The sequence below is a fragment of the Astyanax mexicanus genome, chromosome 13, assembly GCF_023375975.1.
Source record: "Astyanax mexicanus isolate ESR-SI-001 chromosome 13, AstMex3_surface, whole genome shotgun sequence".
Classification (NCBI taxonomy): domain Eukaryota; kingdom Metazoa; phylum Chordata; class Actinopteri; order Characiformes; family Acestrorhamphidae; genus Astyanax; species Astyanax mexicanus.
In genome coordinates this window covers 9775082-9791409 of record NC_064420.1, presented here as the reverse complement: position 1 = coordinate 9791409, position 16328 = coordinate 9775082, and the positions used below count along the sequence as shown (strand labels likewise).

General features: G+C 39.4%; 1 protein-coding gene across 1 annotated transcript; it reads left to right on the top strand.

Annotated features, from left to right (window-relative positions):
- The first annotated feature begins 4959 nt into the window (after window positions 1-4959).
- On the top strand, window positions 4960-10869 carry LOC111195202 (uncharacterized). Its single transcript, XM_049462955.1, has 6 exons — window positions 4960-5372; window positions 5486-5753; window positions 7192-7415; window positions 7907-8054; window positions 10009-10118; window positions 10276-10869. The coding sequence occupies exons 1-6, from the start codon at window positions 4986-4988 to the stop codon at window positions 10582-10584; spliced, it is 1446 nt and encodes a 481-aa protein (XP_049318912.1). The 5' UTR covers window positions 4960-4985; the 3' UTR covers window positions 10585-10869.
- The last annotated feature ends 5459 nt before the right edge of the window (window positions 10870-16328 follow it).

Genomic DNA, 16328 nt, shown 5'->3' with positions numbered 1-16328 from the left:
CAAATGTAATTGTAAGGTGTATATTATGATGATATTACATTAAAAACAGTTAATGTTTATACACTTGTATGCAAATGATATGCAAATTAAACCATTTAAACATTTTCTGATACATCATTTCAAATCAAAGCTATAATTCAGATTTATGAGCTCAGAAACTTACATAAACACACACTGTTTCTTGTGCATATTTTAGTGATACTGGCAGGACAAAGATCTTTAATCTTCCAATTTGCTCACCTTTCACATATATAATGATGAAAACACAAATTTGCATTTCACAATGTGTAACATATGCTGTTTCTATATCTGATAAAGTAGCCTGAAGATCTGCATATTGTCAAATCAGTGTCCTGCTCAAAAACATGTTAAAGCCTCATGAAAAAAGACATAAACAAATAATTATAAACTTGTTCAAGCTATATTTTCTGATTTTTTTTTCCTAAAAAGATTCATATATAGATGATATGTAAGTATCATACAAGTAATAAAGATGTAACCACATTGCATCATAACTTTGATTTAATATGGCTTTAATAACACACAGTCATCCTGACTGTGTATAATAAAGGAAAATAAAAAGGAACAATTGTGCTAAAGAAAACCCTCAGTCGCATGTTAATAAGCATAGAAAATGAATGCGGGTAATTTTTGACCCATGGTGCGCATTAGAGGGGTAGTGATGCAAAAAGGATTTTTAAACAAAAAGTAAGAAAGGAAAAAAATTAATAAGAATTAACTATGATCAAAAACTAGTTAATTGAAGAATAGTTTGAATGATTAAATTAATTTATTGAAAATATATAGAAAATTAAAACTCACTGGGTCACTTTTGGCCCATGTTGTGCATCAAAGGGTTAACATCAAAAGTAGATCTATCTAGTTTAATGCTTGTGTAGACATGCCACAAATCCTACATATTAGAGACCGACCGATATGGGTTTTTCTAAGGCCGATGCTGATACCGATCATTAGTGGTCAGAGTCAGCCGATGTGACCTGCCGATTTTTAGGGCTGATATGCTATCGTATTATACTAATAAATATACTAATTTATTATACTAATAAAAAAAATATTAATTTTATTTAGATTGTATTATCCATAACATTTTATTTTATTCATTATATAACATATGTTCTATATACACTATATATTCATGTTTATAGTAGAAATATTATGTTGGCTATTATATAAAATTTACTGTAGGGGCCTACTAATTAACAAATGTATGACTTGTTGCAGTCTGTTAGTCTATTAATTATTCATTTGAATATGTTTAACAGAGTGCAAGAAGACTTCCATAATGTGACAACTTTAGATAGTTACTCCAAAACGGCAAAGCTCATTTCTTCTTCAACTCCATGCAGTTGAAAACGAATGGACATGGGAGGACAATGTTATAAAATGTTCACATTAGGGCTGCAGCTATTATTTTACAAAAATGGGTGACGTTTAAATTAAGAATAAAATTATAAATAATGCAAAAACAGACAGGTGCTGTAATTTAAATATAGCTTTATCTGTTTTTTTTTTCTTCTTCAAATGAGCTCCTTAGCCAGAGAAACGCGTCTCATCAGCTGTACTGGAGGTTCGGTGCGTGAGCGGAAAATGAGTTGAGAAAGCTGAAGAGCGCGGACTTTAAGCCAGGCGGACACTGTGCGATTTTAGCCCGATTTTAAGCCCGATCTGGTCGGATGCGACTGAATTTCATGATCGGGCCGAATTTTAGCTTGATCGTGCGTCGTTTGTCGTGCAGTGTGAGAGGGGAAGCGATGTCCGATTAATTGCCCATAGGAGCTGCGAATGAGCAGTCGGACGCGACCAGGGATTTCCGACATGCCAGAAATTTTGGTCGCTTGTCTCACAGTGTGAGCTGTTTTGCGGGCCGATTTCTTAACGTCATGACCTGTTTTCCCAAAAATCTGCACAGTAACTATAAATAATTATTAGTCATATTTATTTCTGTCAGTTATAAGGATTTATATTTATGTTCGGTACACAGACTTATAGCTTAATATAGCAGACACAGGCATTCTGCTGTTTAAGAATTTCAACAGATGCTTATTCTCAGTCAATAGCTGGAGTTTTTGAAAAGAAAAATTAAAAGAGAAAATATCTTTGACAAACATAAATTTATTTTATTTCACTTTGCTATTATATCTGAAAAATAAAGCACATTGTCAGCCTCTGGTGCTGCCCGTCAATTATATAAAACTTAAAACATGCACAGAAATATAAAGCTATATTTTATAATTCGTTTCTTTTCGCCAGGGCAAATTCATTAAAATTATAAATATGTTAATTTATTAATTAAAATCTCGTCCAGTGCTCCAGAATATTAGCCACGCAAAGCCAGCTTAGCGCAGCGCGTGGCATTGCGCGCGGCATTGCCCGCATAATAACCTCTGTCTTCTAAAATAAACGTTTTAATAAATAAGGTCGGAGAAGTGTAGTAAAATTAGTGCTATTAAACTTACTAAAGCTAATAAATGTACTGATAATTAATCAAGATAAATCAGACAAAATGCGCTGCGCCTCTCTCTCGCTCTCTTTCGCAGCGCGGAGCTGAATTCAGCGCGAGGCTACAGGAACTCAGTTCAGTTGAATAAAAATAAGTAAGGGCCTGTAAGTACAAGCAAAGGACCTGTAAGTAAATATAGTCAAATATAAAGAATAGTTTGAGGTTTTGGTGAGCTGTTTTCATGATTTGGAACTGAAACTAACTGAAACTTTGATTATTCTGCAGAAAGCCTGGGTTATTTTAAACGAATTTTTAATGAGTTTATATTTTATATTTTTTATTTATTCATTTAAATTATTTTTCTTCTTTTATTAATCAAATCATTAAATATATATCTTCATAAGATATAATTTTTTTCCCTTTTATGTCAATTTTTATGATCTTTTTTTAAGGTCCTATTTTTCCTTTTTTACGTATATATTTTATTCGTCTATAATAAATGTCAGTTTTTATTCCTATTTTTTATATATATTATTAATCCCTTTTAAACTGTTAATGCTCAGCGGCACTGTAAATGAGGGTCCCTATCCAGTGTGAATAATCGATTGCTTGTTTAATATTCAGTGTTGCAAAACCAGTTTTTACATAAACAATAAACAGAATAAAAAATAAAATTATTTTATTTTATTTAAGCTGCTGGTGTTTCTTTCGCAGCCTGACGCGCAGTCATTTTTCTATGCGCTCTCCTTCTGTAAAACGGACAACCCGTAGAGTCCACGTCGCCTCAGCCACCTGCGAGTCCATGTACGTCTCTTCCGTGGACTTTCAGCGCACAACAGGGCACAAATAAGCAAAGCTAAGCGCTTTCTTTTGCAAGGCGTTGTGTTGAAGCGAGAGTTTGTACGCAAAGAAAGCTCCGCCTACGGGCTGCGTTTAGACGTGCAGTGTAAGCTCCCCCGTCGCAGCAGGTCAGTCGGACCGTACAGTGTGTGCAGATGAATCGCAGGCGTTGTTCATACACGACAAACGATTCAAACGTGCTGTTTGAGCTCTCCAGAACGCATCCGATTAAAAAAATCGCACAGTGTCCGCCTGGCTTTATAGGTTCAGGATAAAATGAGCTTTTATCAGAAAAGTCTGGAGGGGGTTCTAAAGTAGAACCCGACAAAACAGAAAATTCTGCTCATCGCTTCATTTAATATCTAACAGCGCAAACCGCTTTAAACGGGTGAGTTTTACAGCAGAACAGCAGGAGGCGGCATGATTTAATGTCTGTTTGTAGTGAAGGAAAAAGAGATGTTTTATTTTAACTCCATTATTTTAGAAACTATTTGTTTTATTAATTCGTTTACAATAAAGCTTATTTATATATAAGGAGAAGTACAGTCCTCTAATAATCCTGACTAACCAGTAATTATTATTTCAGCGCAGCTGATGCTGCGAATATCCTTAAACAGTTTTAGTCCTGCCCTTTTTCATTTCGTCTAAAAATAATTTAAATACTGAAAATATCAAGTGTTAATTTGATTTTATTTACTTAGATTTTCGTTTCTGAAGAAGAGACGTCAGTTATTTTATACTAGAGCTTATAGATAGGGCTTGCCTTGCATAGTCAGGGCGCATTCCAAATGCACTCCTGCCATCAACGCTAAGCATAGTTTCGTTTGGAGAGAAATGCTACAACACCGATGCAGTTGAAATTCTATTCTTTTTCAGTAAATGAAGCAACATCACAGATTACTAATCATGAGAGAAAATATAGACTTTGGGACACTGGATTGTAAAAATGGATGCCTTACCCGTTGAAAGTCTTGCTCACTCTTGAAACCTTGCGCTGCGTTCCAAGTAGCTGCCCGCAGATGTGCCGGATTAAAATCCGCGCGGCCAAATAAGAAAATCGGCTGATGCCGATTGATAAAAAAATAACAAAAATCGGCCGATTAAATCGGCTGGCCGATCGATCGGTCGGCCTCTACTACATATACAGTGATAAACTGCTAGAATTTAATTGCCATATATTTATTTGAACAATTTTGTGTACAGCTGCCAACATCAACGAAGATCAGCTGGCACACCTGTCTCGTGATGACATCAGAGATCTTTTACCAGGTCCAGAACATTTTTTCAGAAGGAAGGCCATATGGTGTGTGGGTCATCAAGAGGAAAAGGTACATATCATGCCCTTATTTATAGTGTAAGGAATCATGATTAAATCATGATTAATCACACAATCGTCTCCTTATGACTACGTTTTTATTAATATATATATATATATATATATATGTAGAATTAAAAGATGTGGTTTAAATGTAATTAAAATAATTGTTGTAAGATTGGTAAAATTAAATTATATCTATATTACTGTGGTCATTTGCTTAAAAAAACATATTCTGTGACATCAACACATTAAATTGACAGCACTAGTTTATAATTGAAGTTATGTGATTTGAACATTAATAGTATCTGTTTACTTTGTGTGTGTGTGTGTGTTTTTTTTTTTTTTTTTTTTTTAAAGCAACATCCGATGTCTGACCTAGGCAGCTCTGATGCGGAGTCTAGCACTTCGTGTTCCAGTGGCCCTAGTACCTATAACACTCCTGGAAGAAGCCCATCCAAAGTCATGAAAATGCCTGGCCTTGAGTATGTGCTCTATACTGATTCTGAGTTGGAGCAAGCTAGAAAGTATTACTTTCAGCAGCAACTCCTCGGAAAAGAACAAGAATGTTCCCTGTCCAAAGAACTTCGCTGTCGGCTCATTCGGAATACTGTGACCAACATGATCTCTGTTACGCGTGCTACAGTGAAGGACTTCACTTACCCATCAAAGCGGGACGTGATTGCGATGGCCAAACGGTTGGTGGAGTACTTCCCAATGTTGCGTGACCGCTCTGTCCTTTGTAAAAATGAATGGGTGAGTAATGATTTTGTTAGTAATGCATCCATATTTTTTTGGTTTTGTTACTACTGTCAGCATTGTTTGAGATACTGAGGCTTAAACTGTAGTGTTTAACTATGCCCTGTCAGGAAACAATTTCTAGACTGCTGATGAAAAGATTGCAGAATGTGAGAACTCCTCGGAAGTCCCGTTCTTCTGAAGATCCTTCGTCTAGTCCTGGGGTGAAGAATAAAGGTCCAAAAAAGGGTCGACATCTAGAATTTGGGTCTGGATCCGTGGACAATCGGTGCACCATGGCAAATGACTGCGACACGGATTCCAGTGGTTCCACTGTGCTTTTAGACAAGTCTTCATTCAGAGCCAGCACCTCAGAAAGCAGTGAGCATGATGAAGCCTGTGAGTGCCTAGTATCTTATCAGAGATTACAAGTATTTTTCTGTGTTTCTGCACTAAAAAAAACTCCAATGTGGATAAATAATTTATCTCATTTAGGGCTGCAGCTATTGATTATTTTAGTAATCGAGTACTCTACTGAAAAATCGATTCAAGTAATCGGATAAAACACATATTTGCTTGCCTAAAATGCAATTAAAAATACACAAGAGAAAACAAAAAATGTAACTTCATAATGAATGACCAATTGGTTTAATTTTTAAATTCACAACATATTTTCACACTGCAAACAAATAGAAATAAATAAAACACAAACTAGACAAAAAAATAAAATAAATTAAGTTAAATCATTTCAACTTAGGATTTCTTGTAAGTATTAAATATAGGGTATTAATCAATAATAAATGCATAAACATTGGCTTTATGTTGTGCATCTTAGCTTCTCAACAGCAGAGATCTCACTAGTTCTGCCAGTAGCGGATGTTTTCGTAAATATATCTTTTATATATATATATATATATATATATATATATTTACACTGCTCAGATCTAAACAATTGACATAACTAAGACTAAATGACATAATACAGTAAGTTCATGGCCATGTATTCCAGCCAAAGTAACTTTAAGCTCGTTTTTACATGTATTTGTTTATATTCTAAACTCCACAGCACTGTGTTTACTGACAAGTCTAGAACTTGTCTCCGTTGTAATAAACTAACCACACACATTAGACAGTATTCCTTATAATCAGCACTCGACAGCGCTGTTATTATTTTAAGGTACACTGATGGTAATCTTATTGATTGATTTATTATAGGTTAAATTGACCTGCTCACCACTACAAAAACCTCCGCCTCCTCCACTTCCTGCTTCCTGTGCGTGGGTGACATAACGCTAAGCTCTGTTTCACATTAAAAGTCTGCGCTAAATTCTGTGCTCTGCGTTTTAAAATTAATGAAATGATTCCTTGAGACACAGAAAATGAATCAATAATTTTTTTTTTATTGAGTAACTCTAATTACTCGAGTAATCATTTCACCCCTAATTTCATTTAATTAAAAATGAATGGATGAATCAAAATTAACGTGAGTGAGTGATATTATGGTCATACTGATCAACTGACCAGAGTTTCGTTTCATTTATTCAAATGAGAGGGTGAGAATGAGAACTTTATTAATGTAGTGGACAGCGCTGGTTCAGAGTTTAGAGCACTGGACCATCAGCGCTAGGTTATGGGTTCTGCTGCCTACTTCTTCATGTGCTCCAGATGATCACTGTGTGAATCAAGTCTTCACTTGTGTTTGAGATGAATGTGTGGATGGATTAAAGTCTAAGGCTAAATTTCTTCACTGTGTGGTTAATAGGGGGTTAATTATAGAATGATAATTAATGGTTTTGCATACAATATCTTACATATTGAAATCATACTTTTCTTTTAGCGGGACAGAACAGTCAACTGGATAGTCAGAAAACCCAGGCCCGACACTACAGAACACTCCAGGAAATGTACAAGACCAAGAAACCAAACAATTGTGCTGTGATTCAGCTCCTTGACTTGGAGTTTCAGTCTCGAAGAGCATTCATTGATTCAGATGTCATAAAGGAACAAGAAAAGCCCACCAAAATCTTCGAGGCATACCCTTGTTTCAAGGAAATTGATCATGTAAGTTGTTTATATCAACAATTAGATGATTGTTTCTCATCCAGTTCAGTGTGTTGTCTGTGTTTTGTGACCCAGACATATGCATACGTTGTTGTTCTGCCTTGCACAGAGTGTCTTTGCCTTTAGTTGATTTAATGCTGGTTATATTCCTTGGGTGATGCACATACCCTAAATTAATCGAGCTTTAATTTGTTGAATCTTCAGCTGAAAATTAATAAATTGAGAAAATTAAGACGTTTGTAGGGTTCCTCACATTTTGCGGTAGCAACAACACCATAGTCAAGTTATTTGTCCATTTTACCAATGGACAATGATTTGTTTACTTTGTAATGTTAGGTTAAATATGCATTATTTTGTTTAGCTGGAAGTTTTCTAAGGAGGAACATTTTTCCTGTACAACTAAAGAATTGTGTCCAAAAGTATTGAATGAATGAGAAAAAAAGTTAGTTCTATTTTTCTAATGTTTTAATTGCATTTGTGCTTGTTTACAGGTCATGGATGAGTTGCGGAGGATTCTTCAACCAGCCAATCAAAGCTTCGTCACAGAACTCCGGCAAAGATGGAAAACCTTCTGTTCTAAAGTGCAGTTCTATGGAGTCATGAAAAAAGTCATGAGGCCACCAATGACTTTAGATGAAGGTACATTTTTTTTTTTATTATTATTTTTTTATAATTTATAGCCAAATTTTCTCCCGTACAGTAGAGTTCTTCAATCCTGGTCTTGGTTCCACCCGCCCTGCAAATATATTGCTTTCCCATTTCTCAACTCAACAAACGATCTCAACAAGCCCTTTTGGAGTTTCAGTGGGTGTGTAAAAAGCAGACAGTTCTCTAAAATGTGCTGGGCTGAGGGACATCAGGACGAGCAATGAAGAACACTGCCATATAGGCACATTTGTCTAAAATGTCCTCCAAACCAATAAGATTATTATAATAAGTATTTATTTCAAACTGATCTTAAACCAGTTGTTCAGTCCTGGATGGTTTCTTTTAGGGCTGCAGCTATCGATTATTTTATTAATCGAGTACTCTACTGACAAATGGCATTTTACTTAATAATGAATGACCAATTGATTTCCTTTTTAGATAAGTTATATTTTTAAATTCACAACATACATTTCCAAACTGCCAACACAAATAGAAAGGAGTAATAATAATTTAATAATAATTTAATAAATAAGTTAAATTATTTTCAACAAGGATTTCTTGTAAGTATCAAAACTATAGGGAATTAATCAATAAAAAAAGGCATAAACATTTGCATTATGTTGTACATCTTAGCTTCTGAACAGCAGAGATGTTGCCAGTTCGTCTCACCGAGCCGGTGACATGTATTTGTTTATAAATACAGCGCTGTATTCACTTACATAAAGCCTGTATTAAGCCCAGAATTGTCTGTTTTTATAAACTAACCACACATTGGACAGTATTTCTAATAGTCAGCGCTTCACAGTGCTGTTGTTACATTATTAGGTAGTTACATTAATGTTAATCTCATTGATTTATTATAAGTTATATTAACCTTCTCTCGGCTCCACCGCTAACGTGTCCTCGGCTGAGACGGTGCAGCATTAAAAAGTGCTGTTGTGGGAGACAGGAGCGAATACACGCTGTCCAGCCTAAAATGCTGCATTATTATGGTCCTTTTTCCTCGCAAGTTGTCGCTCTTTTCCATCGCCGCTTCAAAATACCCTCTTCTAAACTAAAACCTCCACCGCTTCTCCTTCTTCCTGCGTGCTGAGCTTTGTAATTAAATAAATGATTACTCGAGGCACAGAATATTACTCGATCAATTTTTTAAATCGAGTAACTCAAATAACTCGAGTAATCGTTTCACCCCTAGTTTCTTTTGAACTTTGTCCAAAGAGTCAAGAGTTTATCAAGACCTGAGAAAACTACACTGCTAAAATAATCTGCTGGCCTAAATTGCTTTTGATGTAAGGTTTGGATGCAGCTGTTCAGCTATGAAAACCAATTTTATTACGTTCGCTACACACTAAATGACACATGAACCCAGTCATTTTCACTGTGTTAAAATACCACTTAAAGTTGACTGGAATATTTAGTAGTGAGGAAACATCAGGACAGGCTGCATCCTCTTACTGTGTCATGCTGGAATTCACTGATCTCCTGACCCGTTGTAGGTGCTTGGTTTTATACACCTGTGGAAGTGATTGTAATCTGACTTCAATGATTTGCATGGGTTAGCGAATAGATTTGGCAATATAGTGTATAAAGTTTAAAGAATTAATTTGTTGCTGCAGCCCAATTGTGTTTGAAAATCACTGAGCGAAAATGAACTTGTGAACATTACATGTTCCAAGATTCCAACAAACTGTTACATGCTTTAATTTCCGATGATTAAGATTAACAACTGTTGATGCTAGGTGTCATAAAAAGATTATTAGAAATAAGCATAAATCTAGTCACTATATAAAAAGTGAGATTGAAAAAGTGAAAGTGAAACAGCTTTGATCATACAATAGAAAGACAAATGTAAAGGGAATTGGATATGATCAGTTTCATGAAAAAAAAAAAAGTTTGAAGAGTGTAGTTGTAGTGTGATTTTTCAGTTTCATACTCTGCTTTTCAGTGCAACAGTCCATTGACCTCCTGAAGGGCCTTCCAGTACTGTTTCCTTCAGGAGTTGCACCTCCCAAAAAACTGGGGCAACCAAGTGAGGCTCTGTTTCATATTGTCACGGTAAGAATTGTCAGCTTTTATTTGTTTATTTATTTTTTATTTTTGTTAGATATTTTACTGACCTGTTTGCAAATATGTTTTCTTTTGAAGTTTTGAATGTAGTTTGTTCCGTCCATGCCTGTGGCTTATAGTGTCTTTTGGTTGTTTGTCTTTGCAGCCCTCAGAAAATGCAGCAGCCTTTCTGAGCAGATTCCCTTTGTCTAGCCCCTTGCTTCTAATTAACGAGGAGAACTTCGTCATCAGCTTTGGGAAGAATCCAGTGACAACGTTTTCCAGAGACCTGCTGCACGAAGGTGTTCTGTATGTCCTGGCATACTATTATGCACTACATCTCACATATCCCAAGTGCATTTCCACACTTCTCTCTGTGTTGCAAACTGAAGTGTTGGGTGATGTGCTCCATGAGCAGGATGCCACTGCTTCTTACAAGAGAGCATTGGCAGAGTGGAAGAAGTTTGCAAATTAATATGCACCAAAACCTGTCTCTGCACCCGTACAATTATGTACATTTGATACTCCCTGTTGCATCGCCACCATCGTTCATGTGGTAAATTGTGCGATACATGCTCATATTATATATGAGCCAATACTGTTTATTGTTTTTATTTTATTTTTTACAGCAGATTGTAAGAATTAAAAAACAAAACATTTGATACAAAGTTACTTTATTTCACTAGTTAAGTTCAAAATGTGAAACTCATATTATATAGATGTATTACACACAGAGTGATCTATTTTAAGTGTTTATTTCTTTTATTGTTGATGATTTTGGCTTACAGCCAATGAAAACCCAAAAATTACAATATTATATGAGACCAATTGATACTGTGGCGAACCCGCAGCCGAGCGAGGCTAGGTAATTAATTAAGGTGTTTTTAAAAAAAAAGGTCGCTGCCACCACCTTTGTTTCACCGGGGAGGTCCGGTTAGAGGGAGACAAAAAGTCTGAAGACAGAACCTGACGTTCAATTATTTTATTAGACACAATTATAAAATAGCTATACAAAAATAAACACTCCTATATATGACCAATATAAAAATAGACTTATTTAAAAAGTACTCAGCCCATGTAGTTCATTCATTCACATAGAAGGGTAACAGGTTACTTAAAAACTACACACTTTGAAATAAACCCACTCTAGTACAGACTCACACGTGTCAATCACTAATATTACACGATCAGAGAAGCACCGTTAATTAATTCACATAGAAATGTAACGGGTTACTTAGAAACTACACACTGTGAAATAAACCCACTCTAGTACAAACTCACACGTATCTTTCATCAAATAACTCACTAATACCACACAATCAGAGAAGCACAGCAATCGTACCTAGTTTATCCTCAGAATAAATAACACACGGCTGAAGAGCTAAAAAGACATACGCATAAACACACGAGAAACTACAATAACTAGACCAGTCAGAATGATCCTAAAATAATAGTGAGTTAGAGTAACAATGGCCAGAGCTCAAACAGGAGTAAGAGAGAGAGAGATAGAGAGGGAGTGATAAACACTTGCGTTCAGATGCGATAGATACAGAGTCCGGAGCGCACACTCGCTGTAGTTCATCAAAGTCCCATAAAAGTTCAGTCTTCTCCTTGGTTCACGCCGAGGCAAACAGAGTTCAGCGCACTCTCCCAGAGCACGCCACACCAGCGTCTCATCCGGCAGCACGCGCTTCCTCTCGCGTCTACCTGGCCGTGCCCCCCCCTGAGGACCCCTTAGGTGTTCCTTATATTGCCAGTATTTTTCAACACGTGTTCACTCATTTCCCCGCCCCCTCAGTTCACTACACTACCTCCTCCTTTCGGCAGAGGCATGTCCCCATGCCCGAAAAAAAAAACTGCATTACAGACATAATCTTTAAAATGTTTTGGTGGACGACGTTCACGTGTCGGACGCTGCTCTCGAGGTGGCTGTTGTGCTACTGGCCTAACCGGCTCGATTCGCTGTCCTGTTTCTGCAGTTCCAAACGTAACTGTCTGTTCAGCACTATTGGGGACCATCCCCTGTGAATGATGGCGCTGTGCTTGTAGCCACCATGATACAGGAACTCTAGGGCTCCCAGTTTGTTGCTGCCCATCTACCTGAGACTTGGGCAACGATTGCCAATGTTCAGGTTCGGAGGGCCCGGACGGGGGCCTCGGAAGCTCGGGTGCGAAGGATCTGGGCGGCTGTCTCGGCGGCTGCTCGGGTGCGAAGGACCTGGACGGCTGTCTCGGCGGCTGCTCGGGTGCGAAGGATCTGGACGGCTGTCTCGGAGGCTGCTCGGGTGCGAAGGACCTGGACGGCTGTCTCGGAGGCTGCTCGGGTGCGAAGGACCTGGACGGCTGTCTCGGAGGCTGCTCGGGTGCGAAGGACCTGGACGGCTGTCTCGGAGGCTGCTCGGGTGCAAAGGACCTGGACGGCTGTCTCGGAGGCTGCTCGGGTGCGAAGGACCTGGACGGCTGTCTCGGAGGCTGCTCGGGTGCGAAGGACCTAGACAGCTGTCTCGGAGGCTGCTCGGGTACGAAGGACCTGGACGGCTGTCTCGGAGGCTGCTCGGGTGCGAAGGGCCTCACGAGGTCTGTTTCCTCCAGTAACTGTGTCCCCAGCTCATCTTCAACAGGATCAGTTCCCAACGTACCTGAATCAAAGCAGGGTTTCAGTCTATTGTGATGAACAACAAAACTGCGCTGTCCCTCTCCTTTAATCCGGTAAAGAGCATCAGAGATCTTTTGCTCAATCACAAAGGGGCCTTTATACTTCTTCTGAAATTTTGGACACTTTCCTACAGTCCTAGTAGTGTGGCGTACCCAAACTCTCTCTCCTTCTGACCATTGTTGTACACTCACTTTCAAATCATAGTACTCTTTTTGTTTACCAGAAGCTGTACCTAGATGTTTTTGTACCGCTGTATGTACAGAATTAAGCGTAACACCCAAACTCTGTACATACTCTGAAACAGAAGAGAAGCCTTTTTCTGGTTCCAAACCCAAGACTACATCAATAGGAAGCCGAATTTCCCTCCCCAGCAAAACTTCATAGGGGCTAAACTTTGTACTAGCTTGAGAACTGCTACGATAGGCCATCATAACAAAGGGAAGTAGTGTGTCCCAACTATTTTGATTAGCCTCTACAAAAGATGCTAGCATGCCGATTATAGTGCGATTAAGTCTTTCGACTAACCCATCAGACTGAGGACTATAAGGTGAGGTACGTGTCTTATCAATTTCTAACAGCCTACAAAGCTCCTTAAACAGTGATGATTCAAATGTTCGGCCTTGGTCAGTGTGAATAACTTGGGGCATCCCCCACCTAAGAAGGAAGTCAACCACAGCTCTTGCTACTGTAGTTGCTTCTTGGTTCGGTATGGCATAGCTCTCAGCCCATTTAGAAAAATAGTCAGCAATCACTAAAATGTATTTATTGCCAGTAGCAGTAACTGGCAGAGGACCAACAATATCTAACGCAATACGCTGAAAAGGGCGAGTCGCCACTGATGGCATTAAAGGAGCCCTAGGGGTTTTCCCAACAATTTTGTGTGTGGCACATACCTCGCAGACTCGACACCACTCCTTGACATCCTTACTCCAGCCAGGCCAGAAGAACCGTCTTCGGACTTTATCCCTAAGTTTTGCAACTCCTAAATGCCCACCGGTTAGTGTATTATGAAGACTATATAAAACCCTCGGGACCCATGAATTAGGCAAAACCACCTGCTTACCAATTACGTAACCTGGCCTTCCACCAGATCGCACCAGCAGGCCCCGCTCTACTTCCAGCTGATCCCACAGTTCCAACAGCCGTTTCAGAGTGGGAGTTCCTGTAACACACTCCTCTTTATTGCCAGTTACCTTCATGTGCTTAAGTTTCTGTATATCGGCATCGTCTTCCTGTGCACCTGCCAAGTCCCAGTCTTCCACTTGCTCCTCTTGTACATGGCACGCTGCAGAAAGAGTAGACTCCTGCACATGTTCCTGTACAGATGTGTAATTTTGTCCACTAGCCTCTTCGATAAACGAACAGTTAAGTTGCGCTGTTGCTCCTTGAGATGCTTCTGCAGACACAACAGAAGAGACAACCCTGGACACATTCACATTCCCTCCTTCCTGCTCATTCATAAGATTTCTCTCGTCAGTACAAGTTAATGATGCTGGCCGTATCGGTCGTCGTGACAAAGAATCGGCATTAACATGTTTCTTCCCTGGGCGATGTTCGATTTCATAGTCAAATTGGGCCAACTGTTCCAGCCAGCGTGCCAGCTGACCTTCTGGTTGACTAAAATTATGCAGCCATCTTAATGAGCTATGGTCCGTCCGGAGTAAAAATCTCCTTCCCAGCAGGTAATGTCTAAAATAAGAGGTAAAATGGACTACTGCTAACAGTTCTTTTTTTGTTGTTGCATAGTTCTTCTCTTGTCTCGAGAGGGCTCTGCTTGCATAAGCCACCACTTTTTCAAATCCATCTATTTTCTGGGACAAAATGGCTCCAATGGCCACATCACTCGCATCAGTGTCAAGAATGAATGTCTGCCCCGGGTCAGGAAAGGTTAGAATGGGAGCACTCACCAGCTTGTCTTTTAGTGTCTGAAAAGCAGTTTGGCACTCCTGAGTCCACTTGAATGATACCCCCTTTTCAGTCAATTTATGCAGCGGCCGGGCCAATTCTGCAAACCCTGAAACAAAGCGGCGGTAATAAGAGGCCAGTCCAACAAAACTCCGTACCTCTCTGACATTGACTGGTTCCGGCCATGCTTGCACCGCCTCCGTCTTGGCAGGATCGACAGCTACCCCCTCAGCTGAGATGATATGTCCCAGATACTGGACTTGATCTGCAAACAGGTGACACTTAGCAGGTTTTACTTTCAGGTTAGCTTGGCACAACTTCTGTAACACCTCATCCAACCGGACTAGGTGCTCATTAAAAGTCCGTCCGAAAATTATAATGTCATCCAGGTAAACTAAACATGTGACCCACTGTAAATCTGCCAGGACCAACTCCATCAGTCTTTGGAAGGTACTTGGGGAGTTACATAATCCATATGGAAGAACATTAAAATGGAATAGCCCGTGGCGGGTAGCAAAAGCAGTCTTTTCTCTATGCTGTGGATCAATTTGTACTTGCCAGTAGCCGCTAGCCAAGTCTAAAGTGGAAAACCACTTGGCTGCAGCCAGAGCATCCAGTGTATCGTCAATCCGTGGAAGAGGGTATGCATCTTTCACCGTAACTTCATTCAATCGTCTATAATCAACGCAAAATCTCAACCCACCGTCTTTCTTCCGGACCAGCACCACTGGAGCTGCCCATGGACTCTGAGACCTAGAAATGATGTTATTCTTCTCCATATCCTGCAGATGTACAGCAACTTCACCCTGGAGATGAACTGGAACACGGCGAGGACACATCTTGATAGGCGGAGCCAGACCGGTGTCAATCTGGTGGTGAAGCACAGTAGTTTTACCCAAGTCATGGTCACCCTTACTAAAAACAGCCAGGTTTTTGTGAAGGAGTTGTGTTACAGCCTCTAATTGTCTTTGCGAAAGGCCCCTATCATGCAAACCCAACTGTTGTAATAATTCTGACACCTGTTCTTGTTGCTCATCAATTACCCCCACAGGAGTAGCATCACTTACAATGGTTGCTTTTACACTAAGTTCACCCACCTTAGTGCCCTTATGCAACAACTGGGGTTCAACACCAAGGTTAATCAGCCTCAAGGGGGTGACACCATCCCTCACAGTGGTAAGAACACGAGCTACCAGCACATTACAATTTTCAGACAAGCTAAGACATGGCTCAACCAAGCCCTCAATTTCAGTCTCCAGCAGCCCTTCTACTTTCCCAAACACAAGACGCTCTGTTCGGGGTAATATGCTAACATCATCCTGGATTATTACTCGTCTCACCCTCTCATCTGTAGAGGAGCACGTCAAAGGAAAGCATTTGCCCATTAGCTTACACCTATTCCAAGGCAAATCTAACTCCATTTTATACTGCCTCATGAAATCTATACCAAGCAGAGCTGATTGGCTAAGACCATGAACCACCAGAAAGCTAATATCTACCACCAACTCTCCAAACCTACAGACTCCTAACCACTGGCCTTCCACTTTTAACTGTTGTCCGTTAACTGCCGAGACTCTAGTGGAACATTGTCGCAGTTCATTTACCCCATCTCTACACTGCTGCCAGAATTCAAAATCCATTAAACTAACCTGGGCCCC